Source organism: Nilaparvata lugens, chromosome 4 (genome assembly GCF_014356525.2).
Source record: "Nilaparvata lugens isolate BPH chromosome 4, ASM1435652v1, whole genome shotgun sequence".
In the NCBI taxonomy this organism is placed as follows: Eukaryota; Metazoa; Arthropoda; class Insecta; order Hemiptera; family Delphacidae; genus Nilaparvata; species Nilaparvata lugens.
This window is the reverse complement of record NC_052507.1, coordinates 27,010,121-27,033,535: the sequence shown is the minus strand read 5'-3', so window position 1 is coordinate 27,033,535 and position 23,415 is coordinate 27,010,121. Positions and strand designations below refer to the sequence as shown.

At 32.0% G+C, this 23,415-nt stretch overlaps 1 protein-coding gene across 11 annotated transcripts in view; it reads left to right on the top strand.

Annotated features, from left to right (window-relative positions):
- Positions 1 to 23,415, top strand: part of LOC111045361 (glutamate-gated chloride channel) — a 140,006-nt gene that overhangs the window by 106,152 nt on the left and 10,439 nt on the right. For 4 of the 11 annotated variants that reach the window (XM_039427232.1, XM_039427225.1, XM_039427229.1 and 1 more), the window contains 6 exons: positions 7,275 to 7,345; positions 17,794 to 17,863; positions 18,706 to 18,859; positions 19,487 to 19,569; positions 20,367 to 20,501; positions 21,889 to 22,118. In XM_039427232.1, coding sequence (XP_039283166.1) covers positions 7,275 to 7,345; positions 17,794 to 17,863; positions 18,706 to 18,859; positions 19,487 to 19,569; positions 20,367 to 20,501; positions 21,889 to 22,118 — 743 coding nt within the window. Of the gene's footprint in view, positions 1 to 235; positions 304 to 5,675; positions 5,744 to 7,274; positions 7,346 to 17,793; positions 17,864 to 18,705; positions 18,860 to 19,486; positions 19,570 to 20,366; positions 20,502 to 21,888; positions 22,119 to 23,415 lie in introns of all 11 variants that reach the window. The other 7 variants (XM_039427235.1, XM_039427231.1, XM_039427226.1 and 4 more) reach the window with 4 other exon arrangements.

The window sequence follows — 23,415 nt, the reverse complement described above, 5'->3', positions numbered from 1 at the left end:
TTTATTTGCTTTTTGATATATATATATTTTTTCAACAATAATAAAAATATTTTTTCCAGAAAATCAAAACGTTATTCAAACGCAGTCAAACCATTATTTTCATCCTTTACCGATTTTAATGCTTTATTGATTTCTTATCATTTATCTCTACCAGAAAATTAACAGATTTATAATTGGGAGTAACTTGATCCAGTCCACATTAAGGAGTGTTTGTTTGTTTTTCTATCGATCCTAGATGGTCCGGCTATTGTGAGAGTTAACCTTTTTGTGAGAAGCATTGCCACTATTAGCGACATCAAGATGGTAAGTTGAAATATTAGATTCATCAGTCCTGGCGACTGGTTATGACTCTGAGTCATCTAACTTTTTTTGCCATAAAGTATTAACAATGATATCCTGGTAAGTCTCAACTCGCACTTTATATTTTCTTATGCTCTCTTTGTTTATTTGATCTACGCTTCATTAAAATCTAGCTGAATTCATGATCTATTAATATTGAGAAGCTGAGGCATACCGTTCATGTAGTTAGATCTCAGATACATTCAAGTAGTCGATTATTTTTACTTTCTTCCATATTGTTCTTGTTTTACTGAGTTACATTATTGATTTTGGGAGACGATAATGTATACATATTGATACATGAATAGAATTTAAATTATTGAAAGTATCTAAAAGAGGCCTAACGGTTAATAAACAAGCATATTTTTATGCTTTACTATTAACACGGTCAATATAGACTCAACTATAATGAACACAATCTGAGCTTCTACAATCTGAAACTACAATAGTTATTCTGGTCTCAGCAAAACCCTCTTACCAAAAGCCATAGTCTGCTTGAATCATAAACTTGATTACAAGCAACAATATTAATATTACTATTAAAACTTATTCTGAAAATAATGTTCCTTACTAGATTAGAGAAAAATAGAGATTTTTTGTCCCTTCTGATCCATTGATAGAGTTGTTTTATGTCTTTCTTCCACGAAATAATGAAAATTAATTTTATATCCCACATCATTCAGGATCATACCCCTCTCCTCCACATTATTTGCTTCCTCCTTCACTCACAATGGATGACAAGAATGTTATAATCATGGTGTAATGATTTTTTACAGTGGAGCCCACTCATTGATGTATTTATTATTTTCATTTAAAACCTTCAACAATACTTCAATAGGTTTTTATCATCCACACTGGATCCTATAGGTGATAATATAATCCTGATCATAGAATATTTATATTCACATTTTCAGTTCTTAAGCTTCATACCACCAGGAATCTTATTTCATGGGAAAGAAAGTTGCCAGAAGAAACAGTGAAAGTCTCAAAGTCTCGATGCTTGGGGCTCTCAATGAGTTTTTGCTCCAAATAGGAATTATCCTTTTTATACAGGGTAGAAATATTATTGAATCATTTATAACAAAACCGATTCCCGAAACTATGACATTATTAAACCATTATAACAAAACCATTATAGCAATTCCCGAAACTATGAAAACACTGAGTAAACCTCTGGATAGTTCCATTTACACAGAAACATGAATTTGATGATTTTTCTGCTTAATAATTTTTTGTAGACTGGATTTTGTGTTGAAGAACAGAGTTTTGTTTTCTTCCCAATTGAGTTCTCGTTTTGATTTTCGTTCAGTAATATTGTTTTTAATAAATTTCTTGTTTTGGCTGCGTTTGAGTGATATGGCTGCTATGTATGATTGACTTTTGCCATGTGAAAGTATGCAAGTTTTGTGCATTTCCGTAAAATCACATAATACACAATCAAAAAACCATAGAAACAGTTGTATCGCAGTTGACATCTCTACTTTACAACTAATCATCACTATGGAAGTGGGTTGGATTTGAATGTCAGTTATTAGTATAGTCGAATTGAAACTAGATAGAATCAAATTGAGATTTAGACATTTTTAAAATACGTTGTAGTACCTACAGAATAATTTAATGTATGATTTACATAGTACACTGAGCAGTTTAGGAAGAAAAATAATTTATCATCATGCATTTTATGGTACCCGATACTTGAGAAAAAAATCAAATTTGAATGAATTTTATCGCCAAGTAGGAATTATTTTCATCCGACACTAAATTTGAAATATCCCTCCTAAAACAAAAATGTCAGCAGGCAGCACAACTAAACATTCCATTCAATTCTCGACAATGCACTAACAACAATATAGTACAATATTATTTCACGCAATTCATTTTGGTGACTCAAATGATAATAAAATTATTCCTCAGATTTACCATACATTCTTTTGAATCCTCAAACAACACCACCAATACATCATCCAATAATCCTCAAGCACTTGTCAACAGCTACTAGTATTAAACAGTAAGTTTCACAAATATTTTCTCATCATGAAATTTTTTTTCATCCCTCTTAATCAGACATAATAATTTGACGCTTGAATTCTTAATATGTGCTTAATATCCATTAATAATAAACAATTAAATAGAGAAGAGATGTGAGTAAATAATTACGGGAAACATTCACATGGCGGTAAAGAGATCTGGCATTTTAGAATTAATTTATGACTTGCGACAAAGTTTGAGTATGATTTGATTCACCACAATGTAGGATTAGTTGGAAACAATAATTACAATAGACAAAATTATTACTCTGTAGTTGTGAATGAAGTCATATTGCATTGATTACTGCAATAAATCGCATAAATACTGTTAGACACTCTAGCTACTCTAGTAAAATATTGTATTCTGAAATCACTTTTTCACAAGCATGTATTTTGTTTGCTGATCACACCGTATACAAACAGTATATTTTAAACTGAGCACGTTTGAGTAAAGCTACTATTGGGTTCGTTCTCACGCCTCACTTTTAATGAGAAAATAGACTCATGGAATCCTTATTATATAACTTAACTGAACGAACCGACACTTGAACACTGAGATCTTCATGTGAATCAATAACAATTATTATTCTGGTTATTTCTGGTCAGTGTAGAGTAATATTCCCACTCAAGCTCAATACAGCACTCGTTTAATACTGTGCTGAATGAAATCCATCATGTTGTAAAATCTCCACACATAATTGAAATTATGTTTTTGCCAGTAATAAATAAGTGCTTACCGTTATTGATGCGCTTAAGGGGTGGGTAGCATACTGCTGAGGTTTGTAGATGAATTAAACTATCGAGAAAATCCATAACTCATCATTCTTTACAAAAGAAGATATTTTTAATAGATACTTCATTGTCGTTTTCAAAAGTTTTTCATGTTATTTCAACATCAATCGAAATCATGCTAATTCCACCTTATCAACGCCTTCTCCCCACTGAATAAGTATTTCAAATTTGTACCTAGATGATATCTATCAAAACATTCTACGAATAGACTTCCTTTGCTATGTATATCTCTAGAGCACTGCTTTATTGACTGCACAGTTAAATTCTAATGGGAAATATCATACTTATCTAATAGCTCTGACAATGCTTAAAGCATGTTTCACCCCTAGATAAAACCAAATAGGCTTTTGCAGAAATAAACGAATTTGTCATAAATCATCGCTCACAATAATGATATTTCCTTTCCAAGGCTTACTATTCCACAGTCACGTGGCATAAAAAGTGTAGATTTCCACTTTCACATGGGAAAGTTTTTAAGGCTGACAAAAGATTGTTAATGAAATTACTTACTGAAGAACTTCTTTGGCACCATTACTATAATTTCTTGCTCAGGTGTAGGAGGCATTCCATAACACCTTTACAGAGAATCCCTATAAGTTACAAACCAAAGTGATTCAAAATAATATCATCGAGGAAACTGTATTCCTTGATATCGATACTTGACAAATTTCTCTCCCAAATTGGAGTGTTGAGAAAAAAAGTTTTGAAAATTAGGAATCGTTCAGGTATTGAAAATGTAGAAATTGAAAATTTAAATATTAGAGAATAATGGAACGATGTACATTCATAAAAATCAACGGCTTAAAAATGACAAATACGATTGTAAAATATTGCTCAAATATAGAATAAGATGACGGCATCTCCAATTCTATACCAAATAGTCTAAGTTTCGAAGCTTAAAAGTTAGTAAATACAATGTCAAGGAAGAATTATTACATGAATATTAATCAACGTTAGTGTAATTAATGTATGTAGAAGTATCAAGGATAATTTTACAGAGTTGAATTGAATAGATAACGATTCTAGGTATAGCTGAAGAGTTAATTTCCAGTCTTTGGAGAGAATTATGAAGTCGCTTTCCTCCATTAGCGGAAAAATCGTCCTGATGGTGCCGTAATCGATAGGAATAACCCCCAGAGTGAGGAAACTCTCATTACATCAAGTAGTCCATTTTTCAAAACTCGAAAATGTACTGATAGTGTCTTTATTCTTTAAATATTCCTTCTTCATACAAATATTCTTCCGAATTCACAAACGAAAACAATTATTCTAGGTCTGAATAAACACAAAATCTGATCTAAAAAAATGAAAAGAGAATCATTCCATCAGAGCGTACGAGAGTATTCCATAATCCATACTACGAATCTGTTTAAACTCTCCACAGTAAACACTTAAAACCATTGTTGCTTATCAATATCAATCATTTTCTTATCATCTTATCTATCAATTATTGAATTGAGAGACTCACAATTGTTCGACACGTTGCAACATCTGATGTGTCACTTCTATAATAAAATTACAATATTTTGCCCAAATGGAATGGAATAAGATCAAAAACTATGTATCATGGAAAGTGTTGATATGCATTTCTCATCTTTCATGACTTTTCCTAGTCGTATAGTATCAATATTATTGTCAAAACACAATTAAGATTTGAGACTTCAATGTTTTTTCCTACGTAGAAGAGTACATATCTCTATTTATAGGATTGGTGAGGAACATAATTTTATACTTTCATAAATTATACATCATTACACAATAATAATCTTATAGCCTACCGATAAAACAATGTTAGAGTATTCAGATAAACTTCTGCCTACTGCGAATAGAGTGTTCTATTTCTTCGAAATTGAATTGTTTTAGGTTATTTGAAAATTCATTATCTTGATCATCGAAGCCGGGATGTTTGCGAATTTGATCATCGTTTTATTCCAATACGGTATTTTTATTAATATCTCAGATTGACGTAGAACTTGGAGTGAACATTGGTCAGCTTCTTTGCGGTAAATCTTGCCGTTAGAAGAGATAAGTAACTAGGCCTACACTTACCGTGACACAAAATTATTATAGGTCAAGCACGAACATTGACGGCGATAAAACATAATGGAAAACTTTTCAAAATAAAATTGTTATGTTTTCAGTCTAGCGTTTTATAGAGGTATGCTGCATATGTTTGCGCTGCTATGCTACACAAAAAATAGCTTTTGGACCAATATTTCCACTTGTTTCATCTGAAAGTGCTACTTTACTATACATTATTACTTTCGACTATATTGTGTTGTTTTGAATTTTGATTGGAAGTATCTATAATATTGTTTTAAAACGGTTGCACTTGCAGGTGAATGGTCGGATGATTACGAAAATAATCAACCACTGCAGATTGATTATTTAGCGTAGTGAATTTCATTTGGTTTCTTTCAATTATAACTTTTCACTTCTACTATTAATGATGGTGGGAATATCTGGTTAATATAACGTGCCTTATTCCTTTATTAAACGTGGAATTGTTTCAACCAGATGGTCCCGCTGTTGTCCGAGTCAACATATTCGTACGAAGTATCTCAAAAATTGATGACGTTACGATGGTAAGTTGTCGCAGAAACAAAAAACAGAAAACCAGCAAGCAAAGCCACTCTCTCATCCCGTAAATATCGATGTGTTTTGTTGTTATAATATTCATATCAATTCGATGTAACTTTCCTCTGTAGTGAAATGCATAATGTAATCAGTATGTAATAATTTATATTATAATATATCAGTAGAGAAGCTGTTGAGCCACACCATCAGGCAGAACCTGCTTTCAGACCTCACTGATCTAAGTATTATCGTATTTAGAAATATACCTATTTTTAAGACAATAATTTTAATGTATTATTCGTTTTTTCCACGATAATAATATTTATAGACATCTCAGCAAATACTGCAGGAAAACACTTATTCGAAACTGGAAACTTCTTTACCTTCAAACTTCATTTTAATAAACTTTTTTGTACATTGTTGATTACTATTACTTACCAATAATAGGAGATCCCTACATCGATCTCCCCCAGAGAGACAATGAAGCCCAATCATTATTATTAGTCCAATATCATTCATGTTTTATTGATCAAAATCAATTCTCCTTTTCTCTCCACTCTAAAATCGAAATTCATTTTAATAGACATCTGAGAACAATAATTCAACTTTTGGATTCTACCGTACCTTATTCTTCCATGTTTTTATGATATTAGGATTTTCAGAATTTGTACATTATACGATCGATCCTATGGAGAGAAATGAACTTTCATATGCCAAAAGACTTCTATATCTTCTGATACCACTTCTATTATCTACAAAATAGTCAAACACGAACATATACGAGAGATCGAAAAAGGTCTATTCACCTAGGAAGTCCAAAAAGATTAGTCCTTCATTATTGTAAGTTTTTCATGAAATCAACTCATTCCTTTTTCTATGTCAATGGAATACATGACAATAAATTTTCTTCACACTCGTATTCAAGGAATCGAACAAATTGCAAAATACACCTTGTACTTGATCAATAACTCACCTGAACTATCATCACTGTCTCCATCACAGAATTTTTCTTTGTCATGTATCAATCTACCCACTGATCACCAATACAATCTGAATCAATCCAACAATATTATTGTAGAAGTTGTATTAGCCTATTTTCCATTGATCACTGCATAAATAGTTATCGTAAATAGAAACATATAAAGAACATTATATAATATATTTTCCAGACTCTATTACTCATAATCAGTATGATCTAGCACTTACTTCCCTCCTTCCCTTACAACCATACTTCAATTCACAGATTATTCACTGCTTTTGATTGGTGTTTGTACTATACCGTATCATACTTCATCTAAGTATCATGTTGAGTTCATGTAATGTATCACGTTTGTAACAATCATTGAAATGATCACTAATGTTAATGTCATGTTGTGTAATAACAATGATGACGAATCAACATCGATGGCTAATATTTTATGTTTGTTTTGAACCAGAACTTGTTATCAGTTTCATTTTGAAATGAGAATTGCGTCATTTTGCTGCTTGTCGCTGATAGTCTCTGATCTTTCTGTTTCCTTTGTCGCTCGCCAACCACAGCAGGCAAACACACTATTGTTCGTGTCAACATTTTTCTGCGTTCCATCAGCAAAATTGACGATTACAAAATGGTGAGTGAGAAATGGTGACGTCATAACACAAGCCTAATAAATAATGATCAATATTAATAATGTATGTTGTCCAAACAAATATCTTACTTTTTGTCCTGTCAATATATATTTGTTATTTCAAAGAGTTATTTTTATATTATGAAAAATTCCTACAGAAGAGAACGATATGGAAGTGTATAAATATGTGTGCTACAGAAATAAATGTTTTTTACCCCCTGTCATATTATTATTTTTCAAGTATCACTGTTTGTTTCTGTACATATTGCAATATCTGTAAATAATATATTTTTATTATGGTCCATGGAATATTTGAATATAAAGTACCTATTATAAATGAAACAAAATGTTTGAATGCTATCTTGATTCTGTTTTGTAAATAGCTAATGAATAATTGATGTTTGGCAACTTCTCTAATAGGCTAAACTTCTCTAATTAATAATTGAGAATTTCGTACTTCTCTTAATGGATTATCGAAGTTTTCAAAGAGTAACTAGGCTACATACTCTTTAAAAGTGGATCTTCTACACCTCCTCCAACAGAATATATTCATTTGGACATTGATGTTCTCATATCATTTTTAATGAATAAAATTTTTATGCAAATTCCTCAAATATTTCTCTAAATTTCAACAGTATTTAGAGAACTGCACTATTCATCAAATCATTTCAAGTTGATAGTCTTAACTGAGGCTAACTCTTCGTCCTGACTAACTAACTTGGTCCAACTAAGGCAATTCTGAATAATTTCGAATCAATAACTTCCTTAAATCATTCAATAGTGATCAATTCCCACAATTTTTGAATATCACAATGTCGCAATAGACTATTTCTGGGCCTTAGAAAAAAATTCACTGAAATATCTGATGTTTCGTTGAACCTAGTGAACCTAGTTGAACCATTTCTATTTAACCGTATCAGAAAGTAAACTAAGCAATAAACTTGAAACTGATTTTGGAAACTTATCAAATTTAATTTGTTCAATACACAACAATCATTGGTTCCTATGAGTTTAATTCAAAATAGCTTCTACGTTGAGGAAGCTTATTAAATTGTGACATTTATAATAGTATATTTATTAAATGAGACAAGTAAACGGTAAAAATATCTTAACCAATTTTATGAAAGTGAAATCCTTCTCAATAAGGAAGTTGATTGATTACAGATCATAAATTCTCATTCGTCCTTTTTCATTCATCTTCGAATGCAATTGTTCACCTCACATGATTCTTTTTGTAAATATTTCATACGTTTTTGATATTGTATGTAATATCGCAAAGCTATATGTTCGGTTGTTGCAAGAAATCTAATAGTTATTGAACGTTTTTGCACAAACAGATCGTTCTCTAATAACCGAACTATCTGAAACTTTTTCTATGAGAATTTTTACAAACTCTCTATATTTTTATCAGATTTCTTATCATTTGATAGGCTATATCTTAACATTCCTCTAGGCTTTCCAATCCCTGATTTTTGTCTATGTGTAAATTTGAAGCCTATGAAGTGCTATTATTCAATAGAAATGAGCTTTTACAAACATAATCCAGATTTATTGATTTCGTAGGTATTCTAATATTGATGGTGTGTGCTGTTTGTTTTCTATTTATTTTAGCAAGGAAACTTGATTGTTTTTAATTTCATCCTTTTCAACGCAAGAATCTGTACTCGAATTTATTCGATAATCATTCATTTCATTCGTTTTTAGAAAGCATTCAACAATGGAGGGCTCACAGATAATTGACATTTCTTGATTGAATTCTCCATTGTATTGTATATTAATTCATCGTTGTATCATTTTTTACTGATATAAGCCAGAGTATTCAGCTTTGAAATATTCAATTCAACACACTAGAACAAAACTTTGTAGTTGCACACATTTTTCAAACAACTGACAAATAATACAGCTATGTAATTACAATCAACACTCTGGTAAACTCTTTCTAGAGCAGCACGCTTGAATCTGCACATTATTTACAACACATTTCGCCTTGGCTCACATACCGTACAAATAAATTCATATTACGCTTCAACAATGCAAGCTATTCTCATTATTGTTGCACTGAACTATATGTAAAAATCTCATGTACATTGTTTATCTTTGAAATTTGTCTCTACTACGTTGCAAATAGTTGTTTTGGAAAATGAAATTTAAATAATTCAAACATTGCTACAAAGAATATAATTAACATTTGTAAGTGGAAAATCATATTTCACTTTATCACAATGATTCATTTTTGTGAACATGGACTATCACGGTGCGCTTCACATCAGGGCAGGGTATAGTATTGACATGTGAAACATGTATGCAGCATTTCGACTAGGGTAATCGATTTTGCGCTTCACATTGATTCTCAAAACTTATTCTGTAAATTATCCAAACTAAATATAGAAGCAGGTATATTTCAGATGTATTTTCTAAATACAGAAAAAAATATGTTGTGTGTAAAGATGAATAATAATTATTCTCACTGTCTTTACTCAAGTACCTTTTCTGAACTGATCTTAATTTGAAGTGAAATTGCTATTGCTATTTTGAATATTCCCAGCAGTGCTCATTTCGTTCAATTGGATTAGGAATCTCCGATTTTGATTGTAGGTAATTCAGTGATTGTTACTGTATTATCTCAGACTGGCTATTAATTATGTAATCATTTGTGTAGCGTGTGCCACGAGAAGGGTGGTTATGAGCAAAATAGTTTTTGAAACTCCTCTCCCCTACTCTGTGGACACCCCTGAATATTTTCAACAACTCACCTTTACCTGTATAAAAACTGTAAAGGTATTGGTATAGAAATACTTGAACATCGTAGAAAATACAATTTTAAAGTAATCTTCTGCTAGCCCCACGGTACCTTCTCATCAAAATCCACCCGCACTTTTATCGATCAGTTATATGTACAAATTTAACCAATATTTATTTGAAATACTGAGTGTTTTGTTTTTCCAATATATTTAATATGTGTTGTTTTTTAATAGATTGTATACAGACCATAGATTAACTCTGTACAGACCATAATATTGTGAGTCAGATTTCAATTGAATAAAGTTCATTTTATTCTCTGAGTTATTATGAGACTCGATTGTGTGATTTTCAGTCAGCTTGATAAACCCATTCTGAAAAGGCATTGGAAAAGTTTTAATCCGCTAGAAAAAAAATGTGCAAGAATATCCTATTTAAGAAAAAGAAAGGATGAAAATGAATGCTTAGAAGCATTTCTGTTCAAAACTATTTTAAGGAGATAAAAATAGCTAACATGAATTCTAAAGCTTCATCAAGCTCTGTTGGAATGTCCTCCCTTCACATTGAAATAAGAAATATGATTTTAATTTATATTACTGTATATTTTTTTGTACAAATTATTATGATCCTATCAATAAGGAAGTTGATTGATTACAGATCATAAATTCTCATTCGTCCTTTTTCATTCATCTTCGAATGCAATTGTTCACCTCACATGATTCTTTTTGTAAATATTTCATACGTTTTTGATATTGTATGTAATATCGCAAAGCTATATGTTCGGTTGTTGCAAGAAATCTAATAGTTATTGAACGTTTTTGCACAAACAGATCGTTCTCTAATAACCGAACTATCTGAAACTTTTTCTATGAGAATTTTTACAAACTCTCTATATTTTTATCAGATTTCTTATCATTTGATAGGCTATATCTTAACATTCCTCTAGGCTTTCCAATCCCTGATTTTTGTCTATGTGTAAATTTGAAGCCTATGAAGTGCTATTATTCAATAGAAATGAGCTTTTACAAACATAATCCAGATTTATTGATTTCGTAGGTATTCTAATATTGATGGTGTGTGCTGTTTGTTTTCTATTTATTTTAGCAAGGAAACTTGATTGTTTTTAATTTCATCCTTTTCAACGCAAGAATCTGTACTCGAATTTATTCGATAATCATTCATTTCATTCGTTTTTAGAAAGCATTCAACAATGGAGGGCTCACAGATAATTGACATTTCTTGATTGAATTCTCCATTGTATTGTATATTAATTCATCGTTGTATCATTTTTTACTGATATAAGCCAGAGTATTCAGCTTTGAAATATTCAATTCAACACACTAGAACAAAACTTTGTAGTTGCACACATTTTTCAAACAACTGACAAATAATACAGCTATGTAATTACAATCAACACTCTGGTAAACTCTTTCTAGAGCAGCACGCTTGAATCTGCACATTATTTACAACACATTTCGCCTTGGCTCACATACCGTACAAATAAATTCATATTACGCTTCAACAATGCAAGCTATTCTCATTATTGTTGCACTGAACTATATGTAAAAATCTCAAGAACGAAATGTTGTATTGATCTGAAATTTGGCATGAATATTTATGCTATAAAGACTCAACTATAAAAAATAAAAAAAAATTTTTCGTTGAAATTTTTCAAAATGGCGGCCATTTTAAATTTTGATGGCGAATATCTCGAAAACCGTCCATTTTACAGAAAATTTACAAGAGACAAAAAAGTTAGCAAATTTTTTCACGATTCCAATGATACCTAATTTATTAAGATTGGTCGAAGAATAACAGAGAAATTAATTTTTTTCGTACTGCATGCATGACCACTTTTCACCATTTAAAGATCAATATTAATTTTTTAATTCCAGATGTATTTAAGATGAAGCTTTGAAACTCGGTATGGCTCCATATGGGCAAACAGATGATTTTACAATGGTTTTCAGATGATAATGTTTGTCTTGTAAAAGTATTGTTGTTTCATTAAAAGTAAAGAACCAGATGTAGTGCTTCCTATTTCTTAGTCTCACGTTTCCTAGGTCTTATTTCTATCTTAAATTTCCAGTTTCAATATTTTCTTACGTTGCTTCTACACAAATATTTAATTATTGTAATGGAATTTAGTTCGCTGGAGTACACCGATATTCACTTCATGTATGGAGCAGCTCTTGGCAATGCGACCGAAGCAAGAAGAATGTATGCAGCTGCATTTCCAAACCGCCGTCTCCCTTCCGACAAGGTGTTCACAAGAACTCACAATCGGCTGAGAGAAGTTGGTTCATTTGAACGGAACAGGGTAATTGCTGGTAGGCCTCGAGCAGTTCGAAATGTTGCTTTTGAAGAGGAAGTATTGCAGAAATTCGATTTCAATCCTAGAACGAGTACGAGAGCAGTTGCAAAGCAAATCAATTCAAGTGCTTCTTCTGTGTGGCGTGTACTAAACAAGGAAAGACTTCACCCCTTCCGCTTTCAAAAAGTTCACTCATTGGTTGAACGCGACTATGAGCCAAGAGTAAACTGTGCCCGTTGGTTTCTTCAGCAAGACATTATCCAACCAAATTTTCTAGAAAATGTGTTATTTACCGATGAGTCCAGCTTTACAAGAGAAGGAATCTTCAACTCTCGCAACAGTCACGTCTGGGCCTTAGACAATCCTCATGAGGTCAAAGTGCGTGGTTATCAGCATAGATTTTCGCTGAATGTTTGGGCGGGTATCTTAGGTAATCGCGTGATTGGACCATACATTCTTCCTAATCGTCTGAATTCTCCCACGTACATTACTTTTTAAGAGACATACTACCAGAACTTTTGGAAGATGTGCCTCTTGCAAACAGATATAATATTTGGTTTCAACATGATGGTGCCCCTGCTCATTTCGGAAATGTTGTTACGGACTTTCTGAACATGACCTATCGTCAGCGGTGGATTGGGCGGGGTGGACCAGTACCGTGGCCCGCACGTTCACCTGACCTCAACCCTTTAGATTTTTTTTCTGGGGCCATATGAAAGACCTTGTTTACAGCACGCCAGTAGAAAACGAAGAAGACCTTGTGGCAAGAGTGGTTGCTGCAGCAGGTGCCATTCAAGATGATGAAAATGCTTTTATAGCAGTTCGACGGTCCATGATTGAAAGGTGCAGACTGTGTAATCAAGTTGAAGGACGGCATTTTGAGCAATTGCTGCATTAGTATCAGTGAACCGATTTGAGTGAAATTAATATTTTTCAATGTAAAATAAAATTTGGAGGAAAGTTATTCTTGTATATTTCTGTAATAAGAACGGTTTTCATGAAATTATAAAAAAAATTAATATTGATCTTTAATGGTGAAAAGTGGTCATGCATGCAGTACGAAAAAATTAATTTCTCTGTTATTCTTCGACCAATCTTAATAAATTAGGTATCATTGGAATCGTGAAAAAATTTGCTAACTTTTTTGTCTCTTGTAAATTTTCTGTAAAATGGACGGTTTTCGAGATATTCGCCATCAAATATTTAATTATTGTAATGGAATTTAGTTCGCTGGAGTACACCGATATTCACTTCATGTATGGAGCAGCTCTTGGCAATGCGACCGAAGCAAGAAGAATGTATGCAGCTGCATTTCCAAACCGCCGTCTCCCTTCCGACAAGGTGTTCACAAGAACTCACAATCGGCTGAGAGAAGTTGGTTCATTTGAACGGAACAGGGTAATTGCTGGTAGGCCTCGAGCAGTTCGAAATGTTGCTTTTGAAGAGGAAGTATTGCAGAAATTCGATTTCAATCCTAGAACGAGTACGAGAGCAGTTGCAAAGCAAATCAATTCAAGTGCTTCTTCTGTGTGGCGTGTACTAAACAAGGAAAGACTTCACCCCTTCCGCTTTCAAAAAGTTCACTCATTGGTTGAACGCGACTATGAGCCAAGAGTAAACTGTGCCCGTTGGTTTCTTCAGCAAGACATTATCCAACCAAATTTTCTAGAAAATGTGTTATTTACCGATGAGTCCAGCTTTACAAGAGAAGGAATCTTCAACTCTCGCAACAGTCACGTCTGGGCCTTAGACAATCCTCATGAGGTCAAAGTGCGTGGTTATCAGCATAGATTTTCGCTGAATGTTTGGACGGGTATCTTAGGTAATCGCGTGATTGGACCATACATTCTTCCTAATCGTCTGAATTCTCCCACGTACATTACTTTTTAAGAGACATACTACCAGAACTTTTGGAAGATGTGCCTCTTGCAAACAGATATAATATTTGGTTTCAACATGATGGTGCCCCTGCTCATTTCGGAAATGTTGTTACGGACTTTCTGAACATGACCTATCGTCAGCGGTGGATTGGGCGGGGTGGACCAGTACCGTGGCCCGCACGTTCACCTGACCTCAACCCTTTAGATTTTTTTTCTGGGGCCATATGAAAGACCTTGTTTACAGCACGCCAGTAGAAAACGAAGAAGACCTTGTGGCAAGAGTGGTTGCTGCAGCAGGTGCCATTCAAGATGATGAAAATGCTTTTATAGCAGTTCGACGGTCCATGATTGAAAGGTGCAGACTGTGTAATCAAGTTGAAGGACGGCATTTTGAGCAATTGCTGCATTAGTATCAGTGAACCGATTTGAGTGAAATTAATATTTTTCAATGTAAAATAAAATTTGGAGGAAAGTTATTCTTGTATATTTCTGTAATAAGAACGGTTTTCATGAAATTATAAAAAAATTAATATTGATCTTTAATGGTGAAAAGTGGTCATGCATGCAGTACGAAAAAATTAATTTCTCTGTTATTCTTCGACCAATCTTAATAAATTAGGTATCATTGGAATCGTGAAAAAATTTGCTAACTTTTTTGTCTCTTGTAAATTTTCTGTAAAATGGACGGTTTTCGAGATATTCGCCATCAAAAATATCTCATGAAACTCAATCTGAGTTTCTGTATCATTTTTCGTTGATAAATATATTTATCCTGTGCAAATTATTTTCTTGAAAAGATCGATTCTTGCTCTAAAAAAGGGTGAGTCTTGGAATTGCTTTTTAAATTCTATCAATATTCCAAATCTAAGTTTTGCATGGATTTTAACTTTATTGATAACAACGAAGCCCTTGGAACCCATAAGGGCCGATAATAAATCCAACAATATTATTTTTATTGAGCTTCGAAGCTAGTATTTTTAAAAACATAATTTAATTAGAATGAAGTGTGAGCTAAAACTATGATGATACAATCAAATAAGGAGAATTTAATTTCTAAAATGAAACTTTTCTTCCATCTTAATTGCATCTAACTAATGGGTTGATAACTAGTAAGATCAATGTAATATTTTAGTCATAGAAATGTACTTTGTTGGTAGCTTGTAAAAAGGCATCAATCATCAATGTGAACACAAGTTATACATCCAAAAAACTCACCAAAGAAGTATTTTGATAAACACAGTAAGAAATCCTAAACACTCACTTATCTAATCTTATTACAAATAACTTATCTTTGTATGAAGTTATTCAAATCCGTTTTATTCCTGTTCAAATTTTAAAATTCATCACTTTCCACAAAACTTTCTTCTCAATTGAGTGTCTATATTATTTCCTGTAATGAATAATCGAACACTTCAGTTTTCAAGTTTGATATTAATATGCAGCAGTTCAGCAATTGCACAAACTCCCTTCACATTATTATTCCTTAAGCATATTTCATGCATTATTATCTTATTTTTTGTTCTTTATAATGTAGCAGGCTCTCACAGTTGTTTGGAAGAGAATTTATTATGACTTTTATAATCCTCTTCAAATCCCTTAATCTAATATTATTATCTGAATATCCTACCATTCTCTATCATCTTTGGAATTGTTAGTATAGTTTGAAAAAATATAATGTATTTTCAAATTTTATTGATATCCATTGCACATATTTCATAGAAACTACTCTATTACAAGGTCACTTATCCCATCTCATTTCCTGAGATAGTGGAGTGAGTATTTACTAAAGGCCTACTTATCAAGTATTAAGAATATCCTTTTCATTGATGACGTCTAAAGGAGTTTCCAACAATATTCTAACCAGTAATGTCAAGATTATTTTCTACTAACCACAGAGCATAATTTTATTGATAGAATTATAAAACATTTTTCTTTCCAAGAAAAATAAACAATTTGATATTATTGGTTCTTATAGAAAACTGCAACTTTTCAAAAGAAATCCTTTTATTAAGAGATTGTCTTATTCGCAAGCTTATGATTTCTAGTAGATTACTTAAGTAGCTCTCTTCGCATTTCTTTATTTCGATACACAGTCTAAATATAATATATATATAGTCATTTGAATCTGAAAAAATTTAAATCTTCTAAAAAAACTATAGCACATTTTTGTGTTGAGAATGTAACGCTTTATTTAAGACGATTGTTATTTAAAATCACAAAACTTCTCAATATTTCTTCAGATAGGTCTTGAAGAAATCAAAATAGGTAGAGGTGTGAACTCTTAATTCATCAATCAGTGCAATGAAAATGTACGGTACTCATTGATGATCATCTTACTCATTAAGTAGATATTGAAAATTGATGGAGCTCTATGTAGCTTCTATGAGCTATTAAAAGATACTTTGAGCTATGACAGTTCAGTCATTTTGATAGATTTTATATATTAGAAATAAATGAGATCGATTGAAAACAATTATGTACATAATTATGATATCGAAAGGTTCAGAATGCTCAAGTATTCTATAGCTGCACTACTTGCCTATAAAATCTCAAATAACATGCATAAAAATAGATGAATTTCGTGTTAAAATAGCAAATTTGAATAGAGTTTAAGTAATGGCGTGTTTATTTTGTACATAGATCACCTGCAGACAAAACACATATCAATCGAGTTGATGTCTTTTGCTATCCTTAGCTCTGTCACTCGTGTACATTTAGTGTGGAAATTGCGTTGAAAGATTTGACAGTGAAAAAGCAGGCCACATACATCAAATTCGATTGCTTTCGTTCAATACGCGATCAATTTCAGTGCTGTCAAGATATCAATTTCGCTGCACGCCCGTTGGGAATTGGCAACATTAGTAAGATGAGCAATGAGGATTGATTGCAAGCGATCTTATTTCCATACCCTACATGTGGGATTAGAATTGGGTCCGAAAGTCACTACCGTACTTGACGATTTACTATAGAATTTATTTGTACAAATGAATAGGCTATGGATCTTTTTATTTAAATTGATAATTACATTCCGGACTATTTTAATATACAATTATGTTTCTGAATTGTATTCCATAGGTTTCTATTGGATTATCAATAAAAACAACCTGTTCAGAGAGCTCCAGAAAAACAAATCATTGATTGATTTAATGAAAAAATAAACCATGAAGAATTTTTCATAAAATGTATAAACTCGTCAAACTCTATAAACTTACAAGATCAGAAATCCAGCAATACTGCTATGCAGCAGCAGTTCCAACATCATACCAAATTATTTAAATTATCAATTCTTCATGAAAATAACAACTATCTCGTAATGTAGATAGAACATGATCAATTTTTATACTGATGATGAACGATTCTTTCTTTGTGATTTGTAAATTTTAGCTTGATCTACCAATTCTGATACACCAATACATACCAATCAGTAACTCTTTTCAAAGTGTTCTGGTGTCAAAAGGATAATTTCTTATTGTTGAAAAAAGGTTGAATTGTTTACTTGACTAGCTTATTGTTTACAGGAATACAGTGTACAGCTGACATTCAGAGAACAATGGTTAGACGAAAGACTTAAATTCAATGATTTTGGAGGTAAGATTGTTTAGCTAATGTGAAATTTGAAACTATAGAATGAATTTAATAATCGGTTTTTCTAATAAGAAAAATGTCTTTATGCAATAAGTTTGCATTGGAGATATATTCCAAATCAAATTTTCCATACAAATACAAATGAGGGTGACTGTAAAATGTTTTGATGGAAGATTAAATAACTCTGTTACATTTTCCTATTGAGGATGTGATTTAGTTAGCCTACAGATATAGAATTTTCACAAATCTCAATAAGCATTTTCTTATAAGCATTATCAAGAAAAAAATTATGATCGTTTTAAGTTTCCCTCACTGCATAAGAATGAACTTCACATAATCGAAAAGAATGAAAGACTTATAAAATCATCCAGGTGTAAACTATATAATTATTACGCACTCATTATTCACAAAGAAAAAACTCACACATGGATGAACTAATAAATTATTGTTTCCTTGTGACTGCTCTTGAGCTCCTATTATTAAGACTTCAAAGAGTTGATTCAAACATTGTACTAGAGATAATATCCATTCATCCAATGTAAAAAAACAAAAAGATTTTCAAGGAAAAAACATTAAAAATTTCCATGCATTAGCTCTCAATAGCATCCATTCCTCTAGCATATTATTAGTTGGCTTATCTAATTAAATCTGATACCAGACCTGAGTTTATCTTTCACAGTAATTTGAAATTGAAAGAATTCAAATTTCTTATAATATCCCCGTTTATTATACGCTAGGAGTTCTAATTCATTTTAAGTTTAAGTGAAACACTTTGGAGAAAGAAGGAGTTCGGTGAAATATATTTTCTCTTGTAATTGATAATTGATAATCCCTTGTGTTTTCAGGTAAAATCAAATACTTAACACTGACTGAGGCCAACAGAGTCTGGATGCCAGATCTGTTTTTCTCCAATGAGAAAGAAGGCCATTTCCACAATATTATCATGCCGAATGTATACATCCGCATCTTCCCGTATGGATCCGTCCTATACAGTATTCGGTGAGTCACAATCTTAGTACCTATATATAGTAAAATGGATAATATAGTACTAGTCTACTACCTATTAATTGCTGACTATAGGCATACCTGAAGCTAATCCTCTTTGATATTTTTGCTTATTGTGATTGTTGACAGTTTTAAACAATTTGATTCAGTTTTTGATAAAAGTTCATTTTTATTGGCATCAGATTCTAATGGATGTCAAATTGCTCAAACGTCTCTGAATTTGTTAAATATTTGGAACAAAGTAGAAAGAATTATTGTAACAATAATAGATTTGTATCTTTTCTGTTTTCAAAACTACAGATTTTTATGCATGAAGAATAATAATTGTAGAATGAGAATTCAAATAAAAATATCACATGATAGTTTCTAATTTATTATTGAGTATTGTATGCTCAATAGCACTTTATTTCCCTATTGGAGGAATCTCTCAAAATTGAACGATGAGTATTTTGTAGCAAGATGTATTCTAAAATATCAGGTGAAGGCTTCTGTCTAATTGAATTCTTATTCTAGAATATTAATTTTTTCATCCAGTAATTCCAAAATTATCGTGAGGAACTTTTGAGCATCAAACTTGTATAAGCATTTTCATCATATTTCTCATAAAACCATTTGTTTCAGAATATCTTTGACTCTATCGTGTCCCATGAATCTCAAACTCTATCCACTTGATCGACAAGTCTGCTCACTAAGAATGGCCAGCTGTAAGTGCACGTTATATTGTCGTTGTAGTAAAAGATATTATATTCTGTGTTAAAGACTTCAATATCATGCATTGAATATCTGCAATCAACATAAAGTTGTGTTTTGAAATTTCCACAAGATCTTGATTTCCTGCTACAATTATAGAATCAAAAATAATTTATTATTAGGTATGGTACCGTACTCAATAATATCATTTCAAGTGTCTATAATCTAGATATCATAATGATCGATTCATATAAATTCACAAGAAATAGGACTCTGATATACTAATTAATCCTTTTTTTCTCAAATTCGCAAATGTATTTCGGAAATCTAAATACTCCACAATATTTTTTCTTAAAAATATTAAAAGCCAACACATATTTTTTGAAGGAGTATCTATTGATTTCACTCAAGAAATACGGTAACATATTTAAGAACAGGAAAAATAAAGGGTGGTCATCATCAATTGATGATAATTGTTGATAGTCACTCCACAATAATTCATTGAACTTAAAACAAGAAAAGAAAAAATAAAAATCTGTAATTCTACTGAAAACACCTTTCCTGTAATAAATAATTATTAATTGATTGATATGCTTTAAATCCATTTGTCCATTGAAAACTTGTTAAGTATATACGGTACAGTATCAAGGGCTGGAAGATGGAATTTAATTTGTGAATGACTTTCCGTAAATAATATAAATAAATCAAAAATCGTCTTTCAAAATATATTGTAGATAAGATACATTGTATTATAAATTTAATTAGATTTATGCAATAAAGTTCGAAAATAAGAGGAGATTGTGTTGTGTAGATGGTTGGACGACAGATGACTTGGTATTCTTATGGAAAGAAGGCGATCCGGTGCAGGTCGTCAAGAATCTGCATCTTCCAAGATTCACTCTTGAAAAGTTTTTAACCGACTACTGCAACAGCAAAACAAACACAGGTAATGTAGTCTGTCTGCTCTTCATTATAGCGGCATTGATGATAACATCAACTCATAATTCCCATCAACTCGTATAATTATTATATTTGTTTAACTCATTAATCTCATGGATATTGCTTGATATGCTTGAGGTGATTTTGATAGCGATATCTATATCATAGACTATTGTTGGAAAAAATCGACTATTTTCTCCCATCTACATTGAAAATAAAGCCAAGAATATAAAAAAAAATGATGACACTCGTAAAGATTTTATCTCATGTTTAATGCGGTTTTTACGTAATTTGAAATTCCTTTTTCCTATTTCACTCATTTCAGAAATAGAGAGAGGTAAAAGGAAATGAAAAGGAATGTCACATGAACCAAATTTTCTACGAGCATCATTTTAAACACGGAAATACCTATCCTTTGGTCTCAATACTACTGTGTTGCTTAATACTAATTGATAAGCGTGTACCTGGATAGATTAATTGAATCAAATCATATCAAACGTTTTTATTGTTGTTCAAAATAATACATGTATTGACAAAGTCATGAAAACGGAGTATATAGTCATTTTAGTCTAAAGCTGAGGTGAATAACAACGAAGATAAATAGAATTTAAACAAAATAAAATAAAAAAATAAGAATTAACAATAGGACAGACAATAAAATTCGGAATTGAATAACAGAATTGATTGAAACAACAAATTAGTGATACCTATACCATATCAGCACTTCCGATAATTAACACTAAATAATTATATCTGGATGCTCAAAGAATTCCTCAATGTCATAAAAAGGATTTTCACTCAGCCAAATATCCAATTTGTTAAGAAAAGTCTTTATCATAATGGACCTCAACAAAATATTGTAAACCTTTTTGTACATTATACAGTGACTATCAAGAAATTTACTTAATCTGCAATGTTAGGCATTATTACCCCACAAAATTAGACAAAAACTACGATACCTGCACAAATGATTATCGATCAAAAAATAGTCCTATAGTCTGGAGTAATATTTTCATATTCGAAATTAATAGACTGGCATCAATCGATTATCATGCTACTACTACGGTATTTAATGGCGACTCAAATATTGATGGCACTGTCATCAATAATCCAGAAAAAAATATATATATATGAATATTCCAATAATATCAAATCAATATTGCTTCAGGTTACAGTATTAAACTATTTTTTATCATGTTACTGGATGTTGTTACTGGATGTTGTTACTGGATTATTGATTTTCAGATGAGCTGCTAATTACAAAAAATGCAATATCTCTCAGCACAGACTATTCAAGGATACTGTAACAGTGAAAATGTGTTGAATTACTATTAGGAAGATATTGTTTGAGTAGGAATGTGTGTGTGATGTGTTTGGTGTATGTGTGTGTGCAGGTGAGTACAGTTGCCTGAAAGTGGACCTGCTGTTCAAGCGCGAGTTCAGCTACTACCTGATCCAGATCTACATTCCGTGCTGCATGCTGGTCATCGTGTCGTGGGTCTCGTTCTGGTTGGACCAGAGTGCCGTGCCTGCGCGTGTCTCCCTCGGCGTCACCACCCTCCTCACCATGGCCACGCAGACTTCCGGCATCAACGCATCCCTCCCGCCTGTCTCTTACACTAAGGTACTGTCACACCACACAATATATGCCAATAATTATATGAAAATAAAAAAAATCAAAGTAACGTTTTTTAATTACTGAGTGGATTCACCCACTTAAATATGGCAAAAGCAGGTTGTGAGTAATAAAAATAAATTTTTAAAAAAGGGTACTTTGATTTTTTATTTTCAGATAAATACGAGTAGCCCTCACCAAGAACGTTAATGCCAATCATTAGTAAATTTATATTATCAATTTTTTTATAGCAACTAGTTAAAGACTGATAAGCTATTCTATTTTGACTTAAATTGATAAGAATATAGTTTGTGAAGGTAAAACCCATTGGTTAAGCCTTCTATATTGGTCAAGGATTAAATTGAAGATTATTTTTAGCATGAAAGGATACAGTGTTCTGCCTTTGCACTTCCATTTGAACACCTTAGCACTAAACTAATTCGTGTGGCTTTGTGCGTTGGAGTCTTCTTCCTCCATGCACGTTGAGCAGCTGGATTGCCATTGCTTCCACGTTCACATGCTCATGAAGTCGCACTTCTCAAGTTTTTCTGCAAATCTTTGGAAATATTATCAAAATGAGCATAAACATTCTCTGTCAATAGATAAGGTGTGAAAAATGGTCAAGCCTCGGGGAAAATGCTATTTCGCTACAATTTGAACCGTTTGGCTGGCCTTACAATTTACATAAAGACTCAACAACTTTGATACGTAATTGCAAGGAAAGAGGCTAATTACACAGTCATATTTATGGTGAAATCTTCGATGGTTATCATTTAGGCTATCAAATATCAAATATTGATAGTCTAACACGGCTGTGATATGGAATCAAATAATCTTTTATTCTTTTTTTCAAGCAAAAAAATCATTGAAGAAATTTAGTAAAGTCACTATCAATTTCCATTACAAGACTATTTTTTGGTGAAACTCAAAGTGATTTGTAATGTGCATGTAGGTTTTATTTGCTTGTTCATCCTCCATTGCCATTGGTCAACATTTGGACTCATTATGTCAACTGAAGTTATTCATTCCACTAGTATTCCAGTAGTTTTTTAGGGTTTATCACAAGAATTATTTCTCCAAGATTCAAGAACAATTTTTTGCATTATTGGAGATTCTTTCTTATTTTCTTAATTGAATAAGAATGTGATAGTATATCTCATAATATATTATGATTCAAAATGCATGAGCAGTAATGATTCTCGAAATGCTAAATTTTGCAAATATTATATCGCAGTTTGTTCAATAAACACACCCACTTCAATGTGATTTGTGACTTCGATCATGATTTACTCATTAGTGTGTGTAA